The sequence below is a fragment of the Coregonus lavaretus genome (assembly GCF_964263955.1).
Source record: "Coregonus lavaretus genome assembly, chromosome: 13".
Classification (NCBI taxonomy): Eukaryota; Metazoa; Chordata; class Actinopteri; order Salmoniformes; family Salmonidae; genus Coregonus; species Coregonus lavaretus.
The window spans coordinates 19,507,287-19,534,274 of record NC_140000.1 but is presented as its reverse complement, the minus strand read 5'-3'; the positions used below and the strand labels follow the sequence as shown (position 1 = coordinate 19,534,274).

At 43.0% G+C, this 26,988-nt stretch overlaps 2 protein-coding genes across 5 annotated transcripts in view; one reads left to right on the top strand and one right to left on the bottom strand.

The window, feature by feature from the left end:
• The first annotated feature begins 286 nt into the window (after nucleotides 1-286).
• LOC311139095 (hemojuvelin-like) lies at nucleotides 287-7,556 on the top strand. Of its 4 annotated transcripts, none has more exons than XM_084173979.1 (5): nucleotides 287-524; nucleotides 3,603-3,748; nucleotides 4,056-4,213; nucleotides 4,377-4,903; nucleotides 5,555-7,556. In XM_084173979.1, the coding sequence occupies exons 3-5, from the start codon at nucleotides 4,117-4,119 to the stop codon at nucleotides 6,194-6,196; spliced, it is 1,266 nt and encodes a 421-aa protein (XP_084030105.1). In that variant the 5' UTR covers nucleotides 287-524; nucleotides 3,603-3,748; nucleotides 4,056-4,116; the 3' UTR covers nucleotides 6,197-7,556. The 4 variants fall into 4 exon arrangements, with proteins under 4 accessions (XP_084030105.1, XP_084030107.1, XP_084030106.1 ...); XM_084173980.1 differs by lacking the exon at nucleotides 287-524 and adding an exon at nucleotides 3,125-3,160; XM_084173978.1 differs by lacking the exon at nucleotides 287-524 and adding an exon at nucleotides 3,131-3,237.
• Nucleotides 7,557-11,392: 3,836 nt separating this feature from the next.
• Nucleotides 11,393-26,988, bottom strand: part of itga8 (integrin, alpha 8) — a gene marked incomplete at both ends in the record, with an annotated part of 58,447 nt that continues 42,851 nt past the window's right edge. The window contains 9 exons of the mRNA XM_084174819.1: nucleotides 11,393-11,479; nucleotides 11,596-11,718; nucleotides 12,388-12,489; nucleotides 12,611-12,724; nucleotides 12,855-12,968; nucleotides 22,133-22,291; nucleotides 22,899-23,004; nucleotides 23,763-23,843; nucleotides 24,183-24,262. Coding sequence (XP_084030945.1) covers nucleotides 11,393-11,479; nucleotides 11,596-11,718; nucleotides 12,388-12,489; nucleotides 12,611-12,724; nucleotides 12,855-12,968; nucleotides 22,133-22,291; nucleotides 22,899-23,004; nucleotides 23,763-23,843; nucleotides 24,183-24,262 — 966 coding nt within the window. The remainder of the gene's footprint in view (nucleotides 11,480-11,595; nucleotides 11,719-12,387; nucleotides 12,490-12,610; nucleotides 12,725-12,854; nucleotides 12,969-22,132; nucleotides 22,292-22,898; nucleotides 23,005-23,762; nucleotides 23,844-24,182; nucleotides 24,263-26,988) is intronic.

Below are 26,988 nucleotides of genomic sequence, written 5' to 3'. Positions count from 1 at the left end.
TATTGATACAAGTCTACTCAACTGGCTAGGGATACCTGTCAAAACAGCTTGAACCGACTTTCTTGGGGATTTATGATAGCCTACAAACCAAGAGGGCAATAAATATAGAATGCCTTCCAATAAAAATAAGAAAATACACTAGCAACAACAGGTTGCAAATAGAACAGGTTGCCAGAGCCGAAGTGATAGTTTGAAATAGCCCCCCGGTGCCTAGGAGAGTGTGCGCCCAAGTGGACAGTTGTTACGTGAGCAGCAGGTGTTCGACGCGAGTGATTTATACCACTCGTGAAGAAACACTGTCAAATATCTCACTCATCTGAGAGCCGACAACGAGGGAGGAAGGAAAAGCGGCTTGCAATGAAACTAGTTTGAGACTGGACATCAGTGTTTGCAGCTCACTCGGACAGTGTGGGAGTTTGGTGTCAGTGCAGGCAAAACCTACTTCGCCTTTTTCATATTGGAACGACTGAGCTGGGGACATTTACGCAGTGTCTCATACCGAGCTTCAACAGAGGTGTGATTAGGTGAGGATATGAATGGTGCTTTGCATGCTTCATTCTTAAATTAATCATGTGCTACACAATTGAAAAATGTGGCCTATTATTTACCTGCCCACTGGGCACAGACGTCAATTCAACGTCTATTCCACGTTGGTTAAAACTATTTTAACTGAAATTACGTGGCAACAATGTTGATTTAACCAGTGTGCCCAGTAGGTGGATACTAATATTTAATTGTGAGCTATGAAGAATGTATGGATTGGGTCAAGTAATTGTAAAGCTTTTATTTGGTTGGAACATATTTTTTCTAACATTGTAGAATAGAACAATTCACTTTGTCCCGCAATGGAACTTGTTGCTTTGTTACGTGGCCAAATATGAGAAAAACTCCCTGTCATTGTGAGTAAATCAAGAAATACAGCAGAATGGCATGTACTGTAGACACTTGGGTGACATTGGCAATGTGTAATTGAATGTTACATCAGCAGCTATACAACAACAATAGAATGACACCCCTATATTAGCCATTCATTAATGTAATAGTACCCCTGAATAGTCCTGAAGTACAGTACTTGATTGTCATAAATAATTGTTTTAATCAATCCTATGCTTTCATGGATAATTCATATTGATAGATATAGATAGAAAATACAATAGATTTGTACAATAGATAGATTATCAATAGAATAGATCATACAATTAGTCAATCAGTCTAAAGTTATTTGAATGTTTTGATAGTGTCCATCAAAATACACTGGTCTAAATGCAGTTAAGACATGTGACAGTGGGAAGGGATACTTCAGGTGGAAGGAAACCTTGAGAGGAGAGAGAGAGAGAGCTGCACTATTACAAATACAAAGATGCTATGATGTGCACACATTCATTGGCTTTTCCCATGCAGACACAAACAGATTGAATTCACATAAAATTCTCATTCATCAAGAAATCAAATGAGGTTGAGCCAAACAACCAATAGCTTGCTCTGTGTTTGTGGTCTTTGTGTCCAATGCCAGTTGGGGTTTGGTCTAATGAATGAGTGAAAACCACTGGTATTTAAGTGAGCTGGTGTTGACATGTAGAACCACATGGATATGTCACTCCAGGCCAAGCCGTGAGCAAAAACATCCCTGAGTCTCACATGTGACCAACACACCTCAATGGTGACGTTGTGTGTGTGTGTGTGTGTTTGGTTTTACTATCCTTGTGGGGACCAGAGGTCCTCATAAGGATAGAAGCCTAAAACAAAGAAAATTCAAACAAGTGGGGACATTTCACGGTTCCCCACAAGGAAAAAGGCTATTTTAGGCTTAGGGGTTAGGTTTAGGGTAGGGCTAGAATTAGGGTTAGAATTAGGGCTTAAGTTTAGGGTTAGGAGTTAGGTTTAGGGGTTTGGGGTTAAGGTTAGGGTTAGGGTTAGTGTTAAGGTTAGGGTTAGAGTTAGGTTAAGGGTTAGGGCTAGGTTTGAATCCCACAAGGATAGTAAAACAAACGTGTGTGTGTGTGAAGGGGAGTTCGGGTTTTGTGGTTAAACAAGGGTGACGGGTGCAGTGTTGCCCTAAAGGTAGTACCGTATTGGTGTTTAATTCACAAGCGACTGTCTGTGTGCGTATGCACAGTAATTATTTGCTGTTCATGGATGGAACAAACAGGACCCTGTCAGTGTTGTTGGTCTGTGCACAGAAGGAGGTCACTGGGATTTTCAAAGCACCCCCACTCCAAAAGTGCAGCTGCATCAGAATCCATTGGCCGACATTCCAGACCTCAGCCACTACACTAGTGAACACAATGCCCACCGGACAACAAAAGGAGACCAATCCAGGGCATTGAAAAAGGGTGAAAACAGAAGTGAAGAGACTGGGTTTGGGGCAGTGCTATACACTGCTGCTGTTAGTTGGAATACAGTTAAAGAAGATTCATTTGATAATGTAAGTTGAAGATGTGTCTGATTGAAGACTGATTGTGACAGCTAGTAGCCATAGCCACTCCCTCCCTGAGTATTGGAACTGCCGTTGGGCACACCTGCTTTACCCTTCCCTCCTCTGCCTTGTAGCCCTGACTATTTCAGACCAGGGGAACACATGAAGGAAATGGGCTGCGTGGAGAGAGAGAGAGGCTGGTATATTTAGCATGCTCTATTTCTGCCCCTGCTGCTCTCGTAACTACCCCACCACCCCCCTTCATACCCCCTCTCCCTGGCGCACTGCACAGGTCTCCCAAACTGTAATAAAGGTCAGACTTTAGTGTTGGTTCAGAGAGAGAGAGGACCACACACAAACACACAGCACACATGGTTCTATCTGGCCCATGCCATGTCGCCTTCAAAGGCACACTTCCATTGGCACCAATGCTTTAGGAATGCCTTGTAGTGCCAAAGATGTTACTATGTAATGCACATAAGCTCTGTGAAGGTCTTACCGGAATGTAGGCCTACACCTTTCCTTAAACTTAGATCTTTCCTTTCCACACATAAATCAAATACAATAATGCCATCCTTTTGGTTACTAAATTGGACTTGACAAAGAGAGGCTTTTTTGTTTTACCCACTTTCTCTGGCACTTGTTTGTTCTTCTCCACTGACAAACAGAAAAGGGAGAAGAGTCCAAATTGCAAAATGCCCCATTGACCAAGTGACCAACATTGTTGTAGCCTAGCTTTAACGGGTAAATGCTTGCTTTATACCAAGAACTGAAATATAACATAAAATGGGGTTTTGATACTTAGTGCTGTGGCACGCATGGTAAGCCATAGTTTTTCTTTGTTTTACAATATTTTGTCTCAAGTGGCAAACCTAGCTTCACAACACTAACAGATAATTGTTTACCATGCCAATGATTACCACAGATGTTAGGTTACTTGGGCAGTTTATCTACTGTATGGAAACTTAAGCTCTGTAATGGAAATACTGCTGTTTATAGGACTATTATTATGGCTATGATTATGTCAGCTTCAAACATGATCTGATCTGACCAGTGGTCAGGTGGATAAGACTGCCCTCATAAACTAAGACTGTTGATCAACTTATTGGTCCTATTCCTAAATGTGACCAAATGGTGGCCACTGGTGTTGCTTTGCTCTGATTCTTGAATGTTTGTTTGTCAACAGTTTTCTCTCCATTGCCCTCATCTTGTCCATGCCCAAGCACAACAGTGTTGACTTCAGTCAGGTGCTGTTGATGGGTTCTGAGAATGTGGGAGATCGTTTTGCACCAACACACAGTCTTAAAAAGTAGTTAGCATATATTCAAAACGGTATGAACTACATCTACTTAATTACTTACAAATATATCTTTCTGTATTGTTTTTCATAAGTTACTCTGACTGTAAATATTGTGTTTTGCTTTAAAACTAGTTATGATAAATACATAGATCTTATGATCTGCTTGTTATATGATAAAATATTACAATATGCATTTGACAATGTATTCAATACAAATTGTGCTCTATCTTGACAAATGGTCTACTGGAGTTGAGCCTAGGTTGTCCCTATGGTAGTGGTGTGGTGTTGTTTCCCCCTACAGGCCACAGTGTGTAATGTCTATCTGTGCCCTGCCTGCAGCTGTAGCCCCTGTACTGAGCCTGAGCCTGGTCTGCAGCCCTCGACCTGAGGCTGGAAGGGGATGGGGACACTGGCCCTCTGCAGCCACTACTCACAGCTGTCATGGAAATGCAGCGTCATAGTGGCATTGCTACTGTTTCACCTGTGCTGCCTGCAAGGTACTTTCTATGATCCACAGCTTTAGTCTTCAAACTACACAACAATGTCAAGCAACTGTGATATTTCTGTTACATGCTCAATGGAAATACATATTTTTGCTCCTACCATTGTTAAGTTGTGATATATGAACTGGAGCTTCCACCTCTCTCCCTCCTCCCTCAGTATGGGCATCCTGTCGCATCCTGAGGTGCAACTCTGACTTTGTAGCTGTCACCCTGGACCTTGGGGGCAGCGGTGGGGGCGGCGGGGGCGGAGGGGGAGGCAGCAGAGAGGGGAGCAACGCGGGCTACTGCAGCGCCCTCCGCTCCTACGCCATGTGTACCCGCCGCATGGCCCGCGCCTGCCGGGGTGACCTGGCCTACCACTCGGCCGTGCAGGGCATCGAGGACCTCCTCATCCAGCACAGCTGCCCCAGGACAGGCCCCACTGCTCAGCCCCGGCCCCTGCCACAGGCCCCCATCTCTGGGGACGCCTGCATCTATGAGAAGGGCTACCTCCAGCGTGAAGGCCGGACCCCTGACTATCTCCACTGTGCGGTGTTCGGGGACCCCCATGTTCGCACCTTCCATGATGAGTTCCAGACGTGCACTGTACAAGGGGCCTGGCCACTGATAGATAATGAGTATCTATACGTTCAGGCAACTAGCGCCCCCATGAGAGGAGGGGCGTATGCCACGGCTCTCACCAAAGTAGGCCTCATTTCTATATTTATATACAGTAAATTATATTTTAGAAAATATATTTTAGAAAATTATACAATTTACGATCCGTTCTTAAAGGCCCAGTGCGGTCAAAAATTCGATTTTCTTGTGTTTTATATATATTTCCACACTGAGGTTTGAATAATACTGTGAAATTGTGGAAATTATGATAATGCCCTTTTAGTGTAAGAGCTGTTTGAAAAGGCCACCTGAAATTTCAGCCTGTTTTAGTGGGATGGAGTTTTGGCCTGCCTGGTGACATCACCAGACGGTAAATTAGTTAATACAGCAATAAGAAAGAGAGTTCCAAACCTCTCTGCCAATAACAGCTAGTTTTCAGTTTTTCCCTCCCAACTCAGACCACTCACAGACAGTCCAAGCAAAGTTCTTGCTTGAGAAATTGCTTTTTGCCAAGAAACTATAATTGTTGGGGGGACCATTTGGTTTGAATACAATCACAGTAAGATACTTAATTATTACCCAGAAATTATTTAATATTGAGATAAAAACAGCTGCATTGGACCTTTAAAATGTAACTATGTACAATGCATGACATGTCTGTATACATAAATAAAGTTGCATACGTACGTCAAGCTCATTGGAAGGATGTGTGTAACAACAGGGTTGTCTCTCCACCAGATTACCATCATCTTTAAGAACTGGCGCCAGTGTATCGAGCAGCAGATCTATCAGGCGGAGCTGGACAACGTTCCCGCAGCCTTCATGGATGGCTCAGTGACCAGCGGGGAGAGGCAGGGCCAGCACAGCCTGAGCGTCCACTCTGATCTGCCTGGGCGCCAGGCTGAGATCCGTGCCGCCCACATCGGCACCACCCTGGTGGTGCGTCAAAGCGGGCGTTCCCTGGGCCTGTCAGTACGCTTGCCACGCGCCATTGCTGAAGCATTCACCCCCGAGCAGGACCTGCAGCTGTGTGTGTATGGCTGCCCACCTTCACAACGCCTGGAGATGCTACCGAGCCCCTCTTCTTCCTCCAGCCAGCCCTCTGCTGCAGCCCATGCCCACTGTGCAGCCCTCCTCCCAGCCAGGGACATCTACTACCAGGCCTGCTTGTTTGACCTGCTGGCCACAGGGGACCTCAACTCCAGCACGGCGGCCGTGGCGGCCCTGGAGGACGCCCGGGGAATGATCTCAGACCCCAATAAGGTGCACCTGCTACTGGTGGGCAAGGCCGATAGGAGTAGCACGTGTCTGCCTCTGATCCTGGCTGTGGCCGTTCTATCGGAGCGTCTGGTGGCTCTGTGGACGGGGCAGTGTTTATGAACTAGTGACTGGTAGGAGCTGTGGGCATAGCATTAGCCACACTGATTCTGACCGAGCAGATGTTCTTTCTTCATACTTGATTGGCTTGTTTCACAAACAACAGGTATCACCTTTGACTGGTTGGAACCCTGTGGCATTGTGACTGGTTACAGAGGTCAATGTTTTCCTCATTCATTTTCTTCCAGCAGGAGAAGCCAATGTTGATGGGAATAAATACAGGTGAATGCTCTCAGTGAGGATAGAAGTGAACTCTTGAAGCCTGACACTAGTTGTGTTGATTCTAATCCCTTTACTATGCTGAACCAAATGTATTAAAACAGGATGTATTTTCCCTCTCAGCACAGAGGATGGCATACTGCGGCCTGTTGCATAATTCCACAAATCCAGACAGTAAATGTATCACTTTCAGTTATTTTCTGTTTATTTTATCATGGAGGGCATTTAATGGTTTATTTATAGTAAATATAATACTGCAGTGGTATCATCCTCCGTAAAGAAACTAATTTATCACTAATTTATTACGTCATCTTTGTGTGTCTACATTTCGTATGCAGTGAGTTGTAATAATGTCTCGATTAATTTCAAAAGGGACTGTTTTTGAATGTACGTTTGGTTCATATGTCAGTATTTGTAAGACAATGTTTACAATGTATTGTTCATCCTGTTCATATTTTTACGTAGTTGCCAAAGTAAAAAATATAGCTTCTTAAAGTTACTCACACCATCTTTTGAAAACAATAGAGATCATGCAAGGTGTAAATTAAAATAATATATTGTTTTCCAAATGATGGAAAATATCTCATGTTGCCTTCCATGTAATACTGTGATCTCTGACAAGGATAAAACATATTTATACTGACAGATTCTAATATATTTCCCTTTGTGAGTTTTATTAAATTTGATTGTTTTCTCTCAGACCCGAAAATGGTCTGTATAATGTCATGAGTGTGTATTTTTAATGAGCGACCCTGACTGGGGTTTTGTGAACCTTGAAATGTCCAATACAACAGCAGTATTCCTCTGGAAGGGCTACTGAGGCAGCATTTGGGTGAGTTGAGTTGTCCTTCACTGTGACTGGCAGCTCTCTTCTGATGTCAGATGCCTTCTCTGGTTTACATTTTTCCATTTAGCAGACACTTTTATCCAGAGCGACTTACAGTTAGTGAGTGCATACATTTTCATACTGGTCCCCTGTGGGAATCGAACCCACAACCCTGGCGTTGCAAGCGCCATGTTCTACCAACTGAGCTACACAGGACTACTGTGCAGCATTCCTGTTGCTACTTCTGCGATAGCTGGAAAGAGTCCATTCTAGACCCACCTTAGCTTCTCCGATGGAACAGGTCAATGTAGAAAGTGATAGGAGGGGGTTTGGGGTGTGAGGGGCGGTGGGGGTTGTTCAAAAAGGGGGGGAAATGGTATTGTTTTTTTATTTATTGTATTCATTTTGATGTGATTCAATAAAAACAAAAATGATTCAATAAAAACAATTGTCCACAATAAAAATATAGTGATAGGAGACAGCGAGGAACCACACCTTAATACAGTAAACAATATTAGAAAATGTGGACTTGGAAATTAAGGACACTTTATTTCAATTATCTTTCAGTATTCTTCAGTACAAAAACAAAACACAAATCAAATTTGTGACAAGAATCCTTCATATTTACATACTGTGAATGACTAGAAGTGAAGTAAATTTAAATTAAGTTTGAACCTTACTCCCTAAGAGCTCTATTCAGTCAAATCCACTTTAGCCGACATCTGCATAGCGGCTGTTTTAGCGGTGTCAGAGTGGAACTGGGTTAGAGCTGTCAAATCCACAAGCGGCTCCTGGCATTATACCTAAAACGGACATCAACCTCCCGAGTGGCGCAGTGGTCTAAGGCACTGCATCGCAGTGCTAGCTGTGCCACTAGAGATCCTGGTTCGAATCCAGGCTCTGTCGTAGCCGGCCGCGACCGGGAGACCCATGGGGCGGCGCACAATTGGCCCAGCGTCGTCCAGGGTAGGGGAGGGAATGGCCAGCAGGGATGTAGCTCAGTTGGTAGAGCATGGCGTTTGCAACGCCAGGGTTGTGGGTTCGATTCCCACGGGGGGCCAGTATGAAAAATTAAAAATTAATAATGTATGCACTCACTAACTGTAAGTCGCTCTGGATAAGAGCGTCTGCTAAATGACTAAAATGTAAATGTAACATTGCCATTGGCTGCACAGAGTCGCATTAAGAGAAATCCCATGTAGCCTTGTTTACAAGTTAGAACACTGGAATGTGAGATGTAATCTTCACCTCGATTAGGCTGTTCAAAATCCTCATTATTTAGTTTAATGATTTTCAATTTGAGCGTCATTATTTCTATATAGCCTACACTTTCTCGTTCTGAAAGTGCCTCCCTCAGCCTCTTTTTGGCTCAAAGATTTGATGCCGTTTCTAAAATTAGAAAAAATTAGACCATTCAAGGGTCAACCAACTCATTTTATTACACCCGGGACCCAATGATATCCTATTAGTACTCTTGGACCCACCCCCAGCCCTTGAGGTTACTGCTATATAGACCTATAGGATCACCTTCCTCCAGATGAGTACTCTTGGCTCCACCCCCACCCCTTGAAGTTACTGCTATATAGACCTATAAGATCACCTTCCTCCAGATAGTGCTCTTGGCCTCACCCCCAGCCCTTGAGGTTACTGCTATATAGACCTAGAGGATCACCTTCCTCCAGATTAGTGCTCTTGGCCCCACCCCCAGCCCTTGAGGTTACTGCTATATAGACCTAAAGGATCACCTTTCTCCAGATTAGTGCTCTTGGCCTCACCCCCAGCCCTTGAGGTTACTGCTATATAGACCTAGATCACCTAATCACCTGAAATTGTTAGGCTTTTACGTTTTTGCTTTGCATTGAAGTAACATTATGTTGTATACTTTTGTGTTTTGTTTTCTGATACGGGGGGGGGGGGGTCGAGGAGGGACAAAAAGGGGAAAAACGTACAATGTCTATGTTTGATCTTTCATTCACTGTGAATAAAAATTCTCTCTCTCTCTCTCTCTCTCTCTCTCTCTCTATATATATATATATATATATATATACTACCGTTCAAAAGTTTGGGGTCACTTAGAAATGTCCTTGTTTTCGAAAGAAAAGCTATTTTTCTGGCCATTAAAATAACATCAAATTAATCAGAAATACAGTGTAGACATTGTTAATGTTGTAAATGGCTATTGTAGCTGGAAACGGCTGATTTTTTATGGAATATCTACATAGGCGTACAGAGGCCCATTATCAGCAACCATCAGTCCTGTGTTCCAATGGCACGTTGTGTTTGCTAATCCAAGTTTATCATTTTAAAAGGCTAATTGATCATTAGAAAACCCTTTTGCAATTATGTTAGCACAGCTGAAAACTGTTGTGCTGATTAAAGAAGCAATAAAACTGGCCTTCTTGAGACTAGTTGAGTATCTGGAGCATCAGCAATTGTGGGTTCGATTACAGGCTCTGGTGTTTTGACTGGTGTTTTGCGGGTACTATTTAATGAAGCTGCCAGTTGAGGACCGGTTAGGCGCCTGTTTCACAAACTAAACACTCTAATGTATTTGTCCTCTTGCTCAGTTGTGCACCGGGGCCTCCCACTCCTCTTTATATTCTGGTTAGAGCCAGTTTGCGCTGTTCTGTGAAGGGAGTAGTACACAGCGTTGTACGAGATCTTCAGTTTCTTGGCAATTTCTCGCATGGAATAGCCTTCATTTCTCAGAACAAGAATAGACTGACAAGTTTCAGAAGAAAGTTATTTGTTTCTGGCCATTTTGAGCCTGTAATCAAACCCACAATTGCTGATGCTCCAGATACTCAACTGGTCTCAAGAAGGCCAGTTTTATTGCTTCTTTAATCAGCACAACAGTTTTCAGCTGTGCTAACATAATTGCAAAAGGGTTTTCTAATGATCAATTAGCCTTTTAAAATGATAAACTTGGATTAGCAAACACAACGTGCCATTGGAACACAGGACTGATGGTTGCTGATAAATGGGCCTCTGTACGCCTATGTAGATATTCCATTAAAAATCAGCCGTTTCCAGCTACAATAGCCATTTACAACATTAACAATGTCTACCCTGTATTTCTGATCAATTTTATGTTATTTTAATGCACAACAAAATTGCTTTTCTTTTGAAAACAAGGACATTTCTAAGTGACCCCAAACTTTTGAACGGTAGTGTATATATATAAAACATCAGCTATGCGGGTGTCGGCTAGTGCCGATTAACAATGGGTCTGATTGAATCTAGGCCTAAACCTCTCACATTGGATAATTATGTTGTAATGTTAAGGCAGTTCCGTACTCTTTTTAAACAGTTAGGGTTAAGGGTGGACCCCTTATAAACACTTCTCTCTTTCAACACTTATATACTAATATACCAACAAAAACACTCACATACACAATAGTATACTAACTAAACAATATACACAAATAATTTGAACATCAAGTTCTAATAAAATAATACCAGTGTAAACACGCTTCAGTATCACACAGAATGTCCCAATATTGCACATACACCATCCATAGATATATACAGCCCCCTGTGTGTGTGTGTTTGCATGCGTGCATGTGAGTGAATGATCAATATAACCATGATGGAATGTATTTAACAGTGAAAGCATGCGACACAAAGTCACTGACGTCAGATGGTTAACTCCATTTGAAGTAAGCCAGGCTGGTTAACTCATTAGAATTATCCAACCATACAGATCCCCGAGTACTCTAACCCACAGAGGCAAGCGGTGCATAGAAACATATTCAACTACAAGCCGGGTTAGAACCCAGAGTCCATTCTACTTGTCCATGATTGTCTTGAGGCCTCATATACATCAAAGTGGTTGTGTCTGCTTAAATAGTATTTGTGTGTGTAGTTACGTCTGTGTGTGTTGTTCCCAGCCTTTGGTCTGTGAGTTTGCAGTCCGCTCACTGATGTCAGATCAGCTGTAAAGGGGGTAAAGAGCCTTTGGTCTGTGAGTTTGCAATCCACTCACTGATGTCAGATCAGCTTTAAAGGGGGTAAAGAGCCTTTGGTCTGTAAATTTGCAGCCTGCCTGCAGATCTCATTTCAGTTTAATTTCTTTAAGTCACTCAGGATGTGGAACTGTTCCCAAACAGCTTCCTCGAATCAGGAACCGATCTCCATGGCGCCAGTGGGCGTTCTTAGGCATCTGCTGATTGGTCAGAAGTCAACTGCTCACGGTCCGACACGTCATCCACTGGCGGCCGTGCCCGGTCAAAGAACCCACACTGAGGAAGAGAGGGTTAAGTTATACTAAAGTCCTTGTGTGTGTATGTATGTGTGTGTGTGTATATATCTGTGTGTGTGTGTATATTTGTGTGAGTGTATATGTGTGTGTGTGTACCTTCCACATGGCCAGTGTTAGCATGGCCAGGACCAGCAGTCCCAGTAGGATGGCCAGGATGATGACCCATAGAGGAACAGCAAACGCCACATCAGGAGTCCCCCACAGCACCAATGTACCCATCTACAACACACGCACAATCAGTTAGTTACAGGCTGGGTGGGGTTCAGGGTAAGAGTTATTGTAGGTGTTAGTTAGGGTTGATGTCACATCTTACTGAAGTGGTGTGTTGCGGTAAGGAGGAGGGCTGGAGGTGGTAGGGCAGGGTACACTCTTAGAATCAGTGGTGACTCTAGGAACCCTGGAGTTCCTTGAGGAACCATTGATAGTCAGTGGTACATATTTGCACCTTTAGTTAGTAGAGGGGTTCTTGTACGAACCTTTAATGTTTCAATGGAGGCGTGGCTTAGTAGGGGCTAGGCTTTCAGATAGATATGTTTAGGCCACCCGTGGGGGTAAACGTAATTCCTGTTCATCTGTTCTGTTGTATTGTCATCACAAGTTAAGGTTGAACACTGACAGTTTTGTAGCTTACAGAGGTGTATGAGTTCCTCAAGAGCCTATGCAAATCCCAACGTTGGAATAGTTACCACTTTATTACTATATGTAATCAGCAATGTTAGTATCTTACTGAAGTGGTGTGTTGGGGTGAGGAGGAGGACTGGAGGCGGTAGGGCAGGGTTTGGGTTAGTGTTAGGGGTATCTTACTGAAGTGGTGTGTTGGGGTAAGGAGGAGGACTGGAGGCGGGAGGCGGTAGGGCAGGGTTTGGGTTAGTGTTAGGGGTATCTTACTGAAGTGGTGTGTTGGGGTAAGGAGGAGGGCTGGAGGCGGTAGGGCAGTGCTGTCACTCTGAAGGACACGGTGGAGTTGAGGAGGTATGGGTCGTTACGTCTCTGCAAGGTGTATATATGTTATAGATACATTATTTCTTAATACTAATGATAACATTAATACATACAATAATACTAATACTAGCAGTAGCACATCAGTTTGGGTTTATGTTTGTGTGCTCACCTGGAGGAAGGTGTGAGCCCAGAGTCGGGAGCGGATCTTGACTACAGCGCTCTGACCACGGTCCAACCGCCCAACCACACACAGCACTCTTAGACAAATGATGTTACTGCAGTTCTACAGAGACAGGGAGAGACAGAGAGAGATAGTTCATATACATTCCAAGACTGCTGCTGTATAGTAATACCAAACAAGCTGACAGTGAAATCGAAGGCTGCTGATAATGAAGGGCACATATTGTAAGTACCAGGGTCTTGCTGCTGTAGGGCTGGGCAACGCTGGTGGCTCGTCTGTAGCGGTGAGGAGAGCTACTGTTCCTCAGAAAGCCCAACAATTCTGGAGTGTCCTGGACAGAGGAGGTCTGATAGATAGAGAGAGAGAGAGAGAGAGAGAGAGAGAGAGAGAGAGAGAGAGAGAGAGAGAGAGAGAGAGAGAGAGAGAGAGAGAGAGAGAGAGAGAGAGAGAGAGAGAGAGAGAGAGAGAGAGAGAGAGAGAGAGAGAGAGGCGAGAAAATTAAGTCACCGTATTACATACCACTTATAAGACCGACCAACCGTCCAAACACAAAACACCACAGGTACACACATACAGTGCCTTGTTAAGTATTCATACCCATTTAACTTATTATGTGATTTCTTAAGCCAAATTTTACTCCTAAACTAATTTAGGCTTGCCTAAACAAAGTGGCTGTATACTTATGCAACGACTATGTTAGTCATCTAATTTGTATTAATAATTTTTTTTAAACTTTTAAAAAAAAAACAGTATTTTGTGTAGATTGTTGACAAAAAAATAACAATGAAATCCATTTGAATCCCACTTTGTAACACAATGAAATATGAAGAAGTCCAAGGGGTATGAATACTTTTGCAAGGCACACATAGGCCTACACATTGTAATTGACACACTGTCTAGTAGCCTGATCAGCAACCTTGTTAGTTTTCTACATTGTGGAAAAAGAAGAGACTAAACAACCCAGTGTTTCAGGGTCCCTCTGGTTCTCTTACTGTTTGATCAGATGTCATTGGTGCTATTTTTACATCCACCACGTGTTGATTTCTCACGTAGTGGGCTAGTTCTTGTTGACGCGTGTCTATAAAGATTCCCCATTCTGCTTTTTCCCTTTCTTTTTGCTGGTACTGAGACTCATTACTATTGAACTGAGGCATCATTCAAAATGAGGGGTGTCATAGCTATGCTGGTGCTGATGTTATATCTGTCTGGGGCCTGGGCTGAGGGAGAGAGTAAAGGAAGGATTGATCAGATTGACCAGAACATTCTATTCACTACCATAGATGCTGTCTGGGATGAGCTGAGACTCATGCTGAACAACACAAAGACACAAGTAGAGAAGTTGGAGAAGAAGAATGCAGGTACTGTAATAATGCACATATAGACAGAGAAAAAACAAAGGTAGCCTACTGTAATAACACAGGTAATGAAACCGATCACATTGTGAAAATAAGTAGTGCTTGTTTAAATCTCATTCTGTATTGATTGATAAGTTTGGCCATTTATGTTCATGCTATTTCAGTCCTGGGGGACAGGGTGGTCAAGCTGAAGACAAAGAACACATATAATCATCATTAGATGTAATTTCTTAAATAGATTTAGATAAGAATTCACTCAATAGAAAAGTCAGCTGCTGATATTGATGATACATACATAGGCTACAGTATATCGTTATCATTAAAGCTCAAGCAGCAGAACTGACAGACCTACAGTGAGGGAAAAAAGTATTTGATCCCCTGCTGATTTTGTACATTTTTACATTATACATTACATTTTACTCATTTAGCAGACGCTCTTATCCAGAGCGACTTACATGAGCAATTAGGGTTAAGTACCTTGCTCAAGGGTACATCGACAGATTTTTCACCTAGTCGGCCAGGGGATTAGAACCAGCGACCTTTCGGTTACTGGCACAACGCTCTTAACCACTAAGCTACCTGCCGCCCTGTACGTTTGTACGTTGTACGTTTGCCCACCGACAAAGAAATGATCAGTCTATAATTTTAAGGGTAGGTTTATTTGAACAGTGAGAGACAGAATAACAACAAAAAAATCCAGAAAAACGCATGTCAAAAATGTTATAAATTGATTTGCATTTTAATGAGGGAAATAAGTATTTGACCCCCTCTCAATCAGAAAGATTTCTGGCTCCCAGGTGTCTTTTATACAGGTAACGAGCTGAGATTAGGGAGTGCTCCTAATCTCAGTTTGTTACCTGTATAAAAGACACCTGTCCACAGAAGCAATCAATCAATCAGATTCCAAACTCTCCACCATGGCCAAGACCAAAGAGCTCTCCAAGGATGTCAGGGACAAGATTGTAGACCTACACAAGGCTGGAATGGGCTACAAGACCATCGCCAAGCAGCTTGGTGAGAAGGTGACAACAGTTGGTGCGATTATTTGCAAATGGAAGAAACACAAAAGAACTGTCAATCTCCCTCGGCCTGGGGCTCCATGCAAGATCTCACCTTGTGGAGTTGCAATGATCATGAGAACGGTGAGGAATCAGCCCAGAATTACACGGGAGGATCTTGTCAATGATCTCAAGGCAGCTGGGACCATAGTCACCAAGAAAACAATTGGTAACACACTACGCCGTGAAGGACTGAAATCCTGCAGCGCCCGCAAGGTCCCCCTGCTCAAGAAAGCACATATACAGGCCCGTCTGAAGTTTGCCAATGAACATCTGAATGATTCAGAGGAGAACTGGGTGAAAGTGTTGTAGTCAGATGAGACCAAAATCGAGCTCTTTGGCATCAACTCAACTCGCCGTGTTTGGAGGAGGAGGAATGCTGCCTATGACCCCAAGAACACCATCCCCACCGTCAAACATAGAGGTGGAAACATTATGCTTTGGGGGTGTTTTTCTGCTAAGGGGACAGGACAACTTCACCGCATCAAAGGGACGATGGACGGGGCCATGTACCGTCAAATTTTGGGTGAGAACCTCCTTCCCTCAGCCAGGGCATTGAAAATGGGTCGTGGATGGGTATTCCAGCATGACAATGACCCAAAACACACGGCCAAGGCAACAAAGGAGTGGCTCAAGAAGAAGCACATTAAGGTCCTGGAGTGGCCTAGCCAGTCTCCAGACCTTAATCCCATAGAAAATCTGTGGAGGGAGCTGAAGGTTTGAGTTGCCAAACGTCAGCCTCGAAACCTTAATGACTTGGAGAAGATCTGCAAAGAGGAGTGGAACAAAATCCCTCCTGAGATGTGTGCAAAACTGGTGGCCAACTACAAGAAACGTCTGACCTCTGTGATTGCCAACAAGGGTTTTGCCACCAAGTACTAAGTCATGTTTTGCAGAGGGGTCAAATACTTATTTCCCTAATTAAAATGCAAATCAATTTATAACATTTTTGACATGCGTTTTTCTTGATTTTTGTTTTGTTATTCTGTCTCTCACTGTTCAAATAAACCTACCATTAAAATTATAGACTGATCATGTCTTTGTCAGTGGGCAAATGTACAAAATCAACAGGGGATCAAATACTTTTTTCCCTCACTGTAGATGACAGACTGAGTGCCAATGTAATACTGACGTTCGATTTACAGATCTAGAACCAAGGTAATAACAAAATGCTAATTTTACAGAATACGATTTAGTTAATTAGCTCAATCATAAATGTACAGCTGTGGATTTTGCTGGACATCTTATGATAATGTCCAAGACAAATGTCCTTATGATTTCAGCCCAGAGTTACCGCAAAGGGATTGCTTAATACAGGGGTTCCCATCTTTCTTTAAAGGTAGACTTTATAAGAACTACTGTGCCTCAGATGAGCATAGCTAATTTCAGGGAGAAATAAATAAAGCATTGTTTTAGCTAGATCTCAGCTACATATTTTCATGCTATTTCAGCCCTGGAAAACAGAGTGACAGACAGTGAGAGCCAGGTGGATGAACTGAAGAGACAGAATGCAGGTAATAATGAGGTGTGAATTGTGATGAAAAATATTTGATTCATAAATAATTCACTAGAAAGATTTAAAAAGCTATATGTCACATTGTGGTTAAAAAATATATGCTTGTCTCTTCACTCTCTCCCAATTCGCCAGTGGATACAATTACGACTAGAAGTTATAACATGAGAATTATCGACAACGAAAATGAATGGTGCTATATAAGTGCCTTCAGAAAGTATTCATACCCCTTGACTTAGTCCACATTTTGTTGTGTTAAAGCCTGAATTCAAAATGGATAAAATATTTTTTCCCCTCACCCATCTACACACAATACCCCATAATGACATTAGACATTTTAGCTAATTTATTGAAATTGAAATACAGAAATATCTAATTTACATAAGTATTCACACCCATGAGTCAATACTTTGTAGAAGCACCTTTGGCAGCGATTACAGCTGTGAGTCTTTTTGGGTAAGTCTCTAAGAGCTTTGCACACCTGGATTGTACAATATTTGCACATTATAATTTGTTTAATTCGTCAAGCTCTGTCAAGTTGATTGTTGATCATAGCTAGACAGCCATTTTCAAGTCTTGCCATAGATTTTCAAACTGATTTAAGTCAAAACTGTAACTAGACATTCAATGTCGTCTTGGTAAGCAACTACAGTGTAGATTTGTATCCAGGACAAAATGTTAATTTCTTTGCCATATTCTTTGCAGTATTACTTAAGTGCCTTGTTGCAAAAAGGGTGCAGGTTTAGGAATTCTGCACAGGCTATTCTGCACAGGCTTCCTTCTTTTCACTCTGTCATTTAGCTTAGTATTGTGGAGGAACTACAATGTTGTTGATCCATCTTCAGTTTTCTCATATCACAACCATTAAACTCTGTAACTGTTTTACAATCATCATTGGCCCTGAGGGGTTTCCTTCCTCTCCTGCAACTGAGTTAAGAAGGACGCCTGTATCTTTGTAGTGACTGGATGTATTGATACACCACCCAAAGCCTAATTAATAACTTCACCATGCTCAAAGGGATATTCAGTCTGCTTTTCTTATTTTTACACATCTACCAATCGGTGCCCTTCTCTGCGAGGCATTGAACAACCTCCCTGGTCTTTGTGGTTGAATCTGTGCTTGAAATTCATTACTCGATTGAGGGATAATTGTATGTGTGCTGGGGGGGGGGGTTGGGAAGGGGTGGGAAACATGGGGGTAGGGTGGGTTGTATGGAGACATGTTGGCTGGGGGAATGGGATGGGAAGTTGGGGAGGCCTATTTCTTTTTTCTTTTCCTGTTTATACTGAATTTACTATTTATTGTTAAACTCTGTATGTATTTCTTACTGTTTTTGTTGTTGTTGAGTCGCAGCCTACGGGTACAAGTTTTATAAACGTATAATTTGAAATAAAAAACTACAAATATATAATTTGGTCACAAAAACAGTAATGGTTGATACGTTCAGCAATGTTTATTTTCATGCTATTTCAGCCCTGGAGGCCAGAGTGACAGCCAGTGAGAGCCAGGTGGACGAAGTGAAGAAAGAGAATGCAGGTAAAATATCAACTTCACCCTCATGTATTCTGACAGTAAATAACACTTGGAACTAATACAGCATTCTACATTTTCCAACTCTATAATTTTAGTCTTGGAGGCCAGAGTGGCAGAACTGAAGAAAGGGAATGCAGGCATAGTAAGATAAGCTACGTATATTGTGCAAGCGTGTGTTTTTCTGTTAATTTACTGTTAATTACTTTCATACTACTTCAGCCCTGGAGGCCAGAGTGACAGCCAATGAGAGCCAACTGAAGGATCTGAAGGGAAAGAATGCAGCTGCCTACTACATACTGTATATTCTTCACCTGAACATGATTCAGCTCATTTCAGGATGTGAAAAGCAAAGTCATGTAACAAAGCTATATCAGGGTTTATTGTTTTTATCATTAAACAATTATAGCCCTGGAGGCCAGAGTGACAGCCAGTGAGAGCCAGGTGGAAGACATGAATAAACAGAATGCAGGTAATAACGAGATGTGTTTTGAAAATAATATTGAGTTCATTTTCTCAATAGAAACAGCTCTGAATATTGCCTATTACATAAGGATGTTACATATCATCTACTATATTTATATAATTTACTTATAAGAACTACTATGTATAGGTCTCACTTTAACATGATTCAGCTTATTTCAGGATATGATAAAGCTACATCTTGGTTGAACCTTTTTTGATCATAAATGATGTTCCTGCATAAATTATTTTCTAGCCCTAGAGGCCAGATTGACAGCCATTGAGAGCCAGGTGGCAGAGCTGGAGAAAAATAATGCAGGTAATGATGACATGTGAATTGAAAATAATTCAGTGAACAATTAATTGCCTAGAAAGATGAACAACTTTGGATATTGACTCATATGATCCCAGACCAAGCAGCAGAATTGTTATCCTTCGGTAGCTTAGTGACAACCCTTCAGAGCCAGGTGGCAGAACTGAAGAAAGACAATGCAGGTAATAACAAGAAGTGTTTTGAAAAACTATTGAGTTAATAATTTACTCAATAGAAAAAATCACAGCTCTGGATATTGTCTATTGCCTCTCTACAATATTTATATAATTTCAGCCCAAGCAGCAGAACTGTCAGACTTGAAGAACAGAGTGACAACCAGTGAGCGTCAGGTAGCTGAACTGAAGAAAGAAAATGCAGGTAAGATATTTTGTGCAAAAGTGTGTGTTTACTAACAATGTTTACTTTTAATTATTTTTTACTATTTCAGCCCTGGACACCAGAGTGACGGCCAGCGACAGGCAGGTGGCAGAACTGAAGAAAGAGAATGCAGGTGACTAAAATGTTTCACTTATAAGAACGACTACATGTATTCCTCACCTGAACATAATAACATTCAGCTCATTTCAAGAAATGAGAAACCAAAGCGATGTAAGAAAGCTACATAATGGTTTATAATTTTCATCATAAATAATTTTCTTGCATAAATGATCTTATAGCCCTGGAGGCCAGAGTGACAGCCAGTGAGAGCCAGGTGGCAGAGCTGATGGGAAAGAATGCAGGTGACTAAAATGTTTTACTTATAAGAGCTACTACATGTATGCCTGAACATGATTCAGCTAATGTTAGGATGTGATAAAGCAAAGTGATGTAACAAAGCTACATCACAGTTGATAGTTTTCTTGCATGCATTATTTTCTAGCCCTGGAGGCTAGAGTGACAGCCAGTGAGAGTCATGTGGCAGAACTGAAAGGAACGAACACAGGTGACTATATGTCTTTACTTATAAGAACTACTATGTATAGGTCTCACTTTAACATGATTCAGCTTATTTCAGGATATGATAAAGCTACATCATTGTTGATCATTTTCATCCTAAATTATTTTCTTGCATAAATTATCTTCTAGCCCTGGAGGCCAGAGTGACAGCCAGTGAGAGCCAGGTGGAAGAGCAGGTAATGATGATAAGCAATTTGAAAAAGATTGACAGACAATTTGAAAAAGATTGAGTTAAATTAGTCACTAGAAAGATTAACATTTCTGGAAATGCACTTGTGTTAGCCTTGAGGAACAGAGTGACAGCCAGTGAGAGCAAGCTGGAGGAACTGAAGAAAGAGAATGGATGTAATAATGAACTTTGAAAAAGTAAATCATTTGTTCAATAGAAAAATGAATTGCTCTGGATATTGTCTATTGCCTCTCTGCAACATTTCTATAATTCCAGCCCAAGCAGCAGAACTGTCAGACTTGGGGACCAGAGTGACAACCAGTGAGAGCCAGGTGGTAGAGCTGAAGAAAGATAATGCAGGTAATAAGTTGTCAATTGTTATGAAAAAGATGAACACCTCTGGATATTGACGTGCACGATTTCAGCCCAAGCAGCAGAACTGTTAGCCTTGGGGAGAACCAGTGAGAGGCAAGTAACAGAGCTGGAGAAAGAGAATGCAGGTAACTATCCAGCACTAATAAGATCTAGGCCACAATCACTCTCCTGAACCACTGATTGATCTAATTGATCTAATCAGGATGTATCTAAGCACAGCAATGACAACAAAGCTACCTCAGAGTATCAGTTTATTAAGATATTATTTTCTTGCTATTTCAGCCCTGGAGGCAAGATTGAGTGTCACTGAGAGCCAGGTGGAGGAACTGAGGCTAGGTAAGAACAGATCAATTCAATCAACCCCCAAAGTGTGGTATGAAATGAAGACATTTTAGACATTACGGTGGGCTTGATTGAATTCATTCTCATGTGTTCGCAGACAGAAGAAAGGTGGCCTTTTCTGTTGGTTTGACTGACTCAGGATATGTGGGACCCTTTCAAACTGAGATCACTCTGGTCTATGAAAAAGTATTCACCAACATCGACAACGGTTACGACCCAAACTCAGGTACAGCTTACGGCAACAATACTACGGATGAAACGTACACAGTAACAATACTACAGGTTCACTCACACAGCAATACATCTACAACCCAGATAAATATATAAACATAAACTCACTATCTCCAGGCTGCTGAGGGGAGGATGGCTCATAATAATAAAATAATAATACAAATAATATGCTATTTAGCAGACGCTTTTATCCAAAGCGACTTACAGTCATGCGTGCATACATTTTTTGTGTATGGGTGGTCCCGGGGATCGAACCCACTACCTTGGCGTTACAAGCGCCGTGCTCTACCAGCTGAGCTACAGAATAATGTCTGGAATGGTATGAATGGAATGGTATCAAACACATGGAAACCATGTATTTGATGTGTTCGATACCATTCCATTAATTCCATTCCAGCCATTAGTATGAGCCCGTCCTCCCCAATTAAGGTGCCACCGGGCGCCTGTGGTGTCCACAGGGACCAGCTACAGGCACAGACCCCAACCACTAACAGGCTGCTCCAGTGTCTAAGAGAGACGGATAGTGCTGATCTCTCCCTGCTTCCCCTCTGATACAGGTATGTTCTCAGCACCAGTGAAAGGACTCTACAACTTCACATTCACCTCCATGGGCCGAGAGCCTGGACAGAAAATGGGTGTTTACTTGGTCAAAAATGGAGAGCAAATGATATACAACGTCCAGGACAACTTCCATGGAGGTTATGAGTACATAACAGGTGCCGTGGCTCTGGAGCTAGAGAAAGATGATCTGGTATACTTAAGGGTTCCTAAGGGCTGGGGGCTGTATGATGACAACTACAACCACATTGTCTTTACTGGCATCCTGCTCTTCACCACCAACCCTCCTATGGGCTACTCTAATAGTCCCTCTCCATCTTCCTACAGTCTTCAATAAACATGGAATGAGTAAAGTGACTTTGTCCTGTCATCATTAAAGCACATTCATCAGTCATCATCATAAACACAAACCAGACGGTAGATGACATCCTGTTACCCTATTTTATTATGAGAAGAAACGAGCTGCACCAATGCTAGATTGGGTCAGTACACTTTGATCTAACTGAGCTGTAATTTCACAAAAGCATTTATGCCATTGTTTCTAAAGCAATGGAAGACCAATACAGGCCAATAAATATATAACATTAGTGAGTGTATGAGTATGGTGTCCAGTGTCCAGTCTCAGCAGGAGGTGTGGTTGTGTTACCTGTAGGCCCAGGGGGTTGAGGCTGGTGTTGCTCCTGCAGCTGATTGGTCCGTCTGTTAGAACCTCCAGAGCGTAGAGCAGGTGTTCGTCACGGAAACGAGAGGGCCAGCCCACCTGGAGCTCCGCCTCCCGGATACTACTGGGACCTGAGTTATGGAGCTGAGACAGTAAGAGGGAGAGGAGAGAGAGGAGAGACAGAGAGATGAGAGGAAGAGAAAGAGGGGGTGAGTAGAGAGAGGAGAGGGAGAGAGAGAGGGAGAGAGAGAGGGGAGAGAGAGCGAGACAGAGAGAGAAAGAGAGAGAATGAGAACACCAAGCCACTTAGTTTAGCCCCTTTCCCTCCACACACTCATTAATTCTGAGGGTGGTGATGGTGAGTCACCCAAACAGGACATGGTCCCAGTGCTCCAGACAGGAATTCTCGGAGAGAGAAACTCTGGCGTCCCTAACTATAACCAGCTGGACAGACTGCAGGACAGGAGCACTGCAGCCCCAAACCCTGCAGACATCCAGCAGAGGTCCCCCTTCACTGCAGCTTCAACACACACACACACATACACACACACACACACACACACACACACACACACACACACACACACACACACACACACACACACACACGTATGTCTGATCCCCCCTCTTATCCCTCCACCCCCCTCTCTCTCTTCCTTTATGACAGTAATTACCATTACCACTGTGCAGGAGGCTTTGATCAGACACCCAGCGCTTACAGGGCTACTGCTTTTACTGTGTGTGCATGTACCTCGTAGATGTGTGTGACCTGGGGTCCTACGTCTTCCTCTTTGACCGGCTTTTCCTTGGGCTCCCAGTGAGGAAACGGAAGAACCACCTGAGAGGGATGACACACCCTGGAAAGGGAGAGAGATAGAGAGAGAGATGGGAGAGAGGAGGGGGAGAGAGAAAGAAAGAAAAAGAGGAGCGATAGAGAAAGAAAGAAAGAAAGAAAGAGAAGAGTGAGAGAGAGGGCGAACACCAAGCCACTCACCACTCTGCTGCCAAACACAACTTATCCAACGCCGGTTGGACCTTAACCTCCAGCCCTCCAGCCCCCCACACCCACAGCCCCCCACGGATCACTGTCTGTTTGTGTCTACAACTGCCTTAGACCCAGCCAAGTCACTCTGGGGTCCCAGGCTTTGAAGTATGGGGGGGGGGGGGGGGTTAGAATTAGCATTAGGGGTTAGGTTTAGGGTTAGGAGTTAGGGTAAGGTTTAGTTTTAGGGTTAGGGGTTAAGGTTAGCGTTAAGGTTAGGGTTAGGTTAAGGGTAAGGTAAAATAGGATTTTGAATGGGAATTAATGTTTTGTTCCCCACAAGGATAGTAAAACAAACATGTGTGTGTGTGTGTGTGTGTGTGTGTGTGCAAGCGTGTGTGTGTGTGACGAAGCATGTGTGCATGATTAGCTGAGATCTATTCATAGAAACATACACAGACACAACCACACTGAGCAACAGAAATACAGCAAACTAGATGAGTCTGTCTCACCTACATGGCACGAGACAAAGAGATACACTGTAGGACAACAACGTGCATCAAACACAGCAAAGATATTCTACTGTCACAGGGTTAGAGAAAAGATCAACCAGAACAGAGATGTGTCACTCACCCCCTCAGGTCTAGCTGAGCTCTGGCAGAGATGGAGAGAGACAGACTGACTGGGTTGCTCTTGGAGTTGTCTTTGTTTGAACTGTAATATAAGAGACACACATGAGTCAGTAAAGATGTTTGGATGTAGAGTCTGCACCATGGCCTGTTGATGTATGGTGTGTGTGCATGTGTGTGTGCGCGTGTGTGAGTAAATGAGTGAGTGAGCGTGTGTGTGTGGCGAGGTGAACAGTCAATGTTTTGTCTCGTCTGTTTTCCTCCGGTCGTCTGTCTCAATACTCTTTGTTTGGAAAAGCCACAGAAATCTGATAAAGGTTCCTTTTTTACAGTTATGTGTGTCACAGCTCTTCAGCAGTGTGTGTGTGTGTGTGTATTTGCGCGTGTGTATGTATTTGCATGTGTTTGCGTGTGTGTGTGTCACCTGTGGATCTGTAGGTCAAAGACAATGTGAGGACCGGCATCATCCAGCCTTTGGACAGCAAACCTTAAACCTACAGATACCTGGAGACAGACACAGTGAAACAAAGACAGACAAAGAGAGAGGGACAGAGACAGAGACACAGAGAGAGACGAATCAAAGTCTGTGTCAGTGACATCTGCAAGTGTTCAGTTAAAGCGAGCAGCCTTCTAACCCCCTGTACAGTCTCCCTTTGTTAAAACTAACCAGGACCTGGCCATGGTGTGTGTATCTGGGTTACGTATCTGTATTGTGTGTGTGTGTCAGTTGGAGGATCAGTACAGATCTGTGGGCTGAGACAGACCAGATCCCTTCCCCTCTAGTCTTTAGACCCCAGTTAAACCCCCCTCTACCCTCGCTTAACTCACACCATGTGGAGGGCTTAGTTCATTACCATGAGTATGATAATGGCTTCTTGCATTTGTGTGTGTGTGTGTGTGTGTGTAATAATGTTCTAATGAACAACAGGTCAGACACTAGTCAATGCCGGAAACTCTTAAACACTGGGCTAAAACTAGAAGGGAGAGGCCTGAGGGTGGAAACTCATTAGGTCTCCAAAGTCAAAGAGACTTTATTGCGCATCAGAGAGAGAAACAGTAAAACTCAACAGAGACGAAGAAAGACCAAATGGGTCTAAATCACTGAGGTCCCCAGGCTGAGAGAAAGAGAGAGAGACAGACAGAGTAACCCAAATGGGCTCCCGAGTGGCGCAGCGGTCTAAGGCACTGCATCTCAGTGCTTGAGGAGTCACTACAGACCCCCTGGTTCGATTCCAGGCTGTATCACAACCGGCTGTGATTGGGAGTCCCATAGGGCGGCGCACAATTGGCCCAGCGTCGTCCGGGTTTGGCCGGTGTAGGCCGTCATTGTAAATAAGAATTTGTTCTTAACTGACTTGCCTAGTTAAATAAAGATAAATAAATATATATATATATATCTCTCCCCAAATCTGGAAAACATTTATTTCCTGTCGCTTCTCTCCCATGTTCTGAACAGCCGCACCACCACTATAAAACTGTCTAATTTGGATCTACTGTAGAACCCACCATAGTACAGAGACAGCGCTTGTCAAGGAAATGATTGAATGCATCGACCAACCATCGACCGTGGCTCTGTGTCTGTTCTCGCATTCCTTGATGTAGAGCAGTGATTGACGGTGTCGACCAAACTAACAGACACGTATCAATTCGTTTTTTCTGGCCAGTGAGACCTCTGATTGCTCCAAGGCTATGTATGGTGTTCCACAGGGCTCTGTGCAGGGGCCGTTTCTGTTCACATTATACATGCTGACCGTCTGGCAGAGGTGGCACCACAGGGCCCAGAGTGGTGTGGCGGAAAAAACAACATTCTGGGGCCCGTCGTTTTTCCTGATATGGTAACCTAACCAGGTAAAACTCCGAACCTTATACGGTATGATGTGATTAATCTGTTTAATATGGCCTATGATGGGACCAGAGTTTTTCTAATCAGGTCATATGGTTTTTAAAAACTCCTGGCCTTGGGGAGGATGAAAACCCTGTCAAACTGCAGCAACCTTGTACTTGTTCATATGAATTAAACTCACAGGGCTGAGCTTGCTTTATGCAGGTTTGCATCATGTCGTCCTGCTCTATGCAACTGTAATACTAATAAAACATTTACTCACAGTCAATGACAGCTATTGTGTTTATTGATCAATTACAGTCAATAATTTTGGATTGAAAAAGTCTAGATAGCTTAGTCAGCCCAAGTTTGAATATATACCAAATTTGATCCCATTCACATTTTCTCACAAACAAATGGGCTATAAAAACACAACGTTACCGCTTCGTTTACCCTGGCCAGAGGAACAGAGCGCATAGTAGGCTAGATTATGCAGCTGCTGTTGTTAGTAGCCTACAGTTGATCAGACTGAAAAATAGTCTCGTTTTTCATGCAACACATCATGTCAGATCGCTAATGTTTAGGTGTAAAGGCTGCTACATTTATGTAAGAGTTTTTGCTTGTGTCTGTCGGGAGTGATGTGTTATCACGCTTGCTAAATAAATACCGGAGGAAAGTAGAGACCGCCTTGAGCTTTGTGCCCGGCCCGCCTGACCTGTGTTTTCCATTAATCTGATTGGTCAAGACACGCAAAGAGCCTGTAGCAGCACTCTGATGTGAAAGATTGAGAAATTGTACGCGAGTTCACAAATCATGAGGAAAGTCAGTCTAAAAACAGCACTTTGCCCCTCTTTCTAACGCTTTGCGTAGATGTATTTTATTAAACTAAAATCAAAAGTGGTGTGGCTCTGGCACAGCCACACCTGATTGAAAAGTGCTGTGGCAAATGCTGCCTCGCCACACATTTTCCGGCGGCCCTGCCGTCTGGAATGTTACCCATAAACAGTGTCTGTTTTCACTGCTATGCTTGTGGACCCCAGGAAGAGTAGCTGCTGCTTTTGCACTAGCTAATGGGGATCCTAATAAAATAAAATAAAAATGCTGACAATACACAACTGTTTATTTTAAAGAAACCTGGCGAGGCACCTCAGTCTGCTATTTTTGAGGCTTGACTAAAAATGATTAGAATGAGAAAAAGATACGTTCAAAATGGTCTACGAGCTGTATTACTCCGGCTGCATGATTAGTAAGTGTATGTGTGTGTGTGTGTGTGTGTGTGTGTGTGTGTGTGTGTGTGTATGTGTGTGTGTATGTGTGTGTGTGTGTGTGTGTGTTTGTGTATGTTCTATAAAAGCTCATGAATTCCTACAGGTCCAAAGGGGCAAGGGTAAGCATGTATGGGAAACAT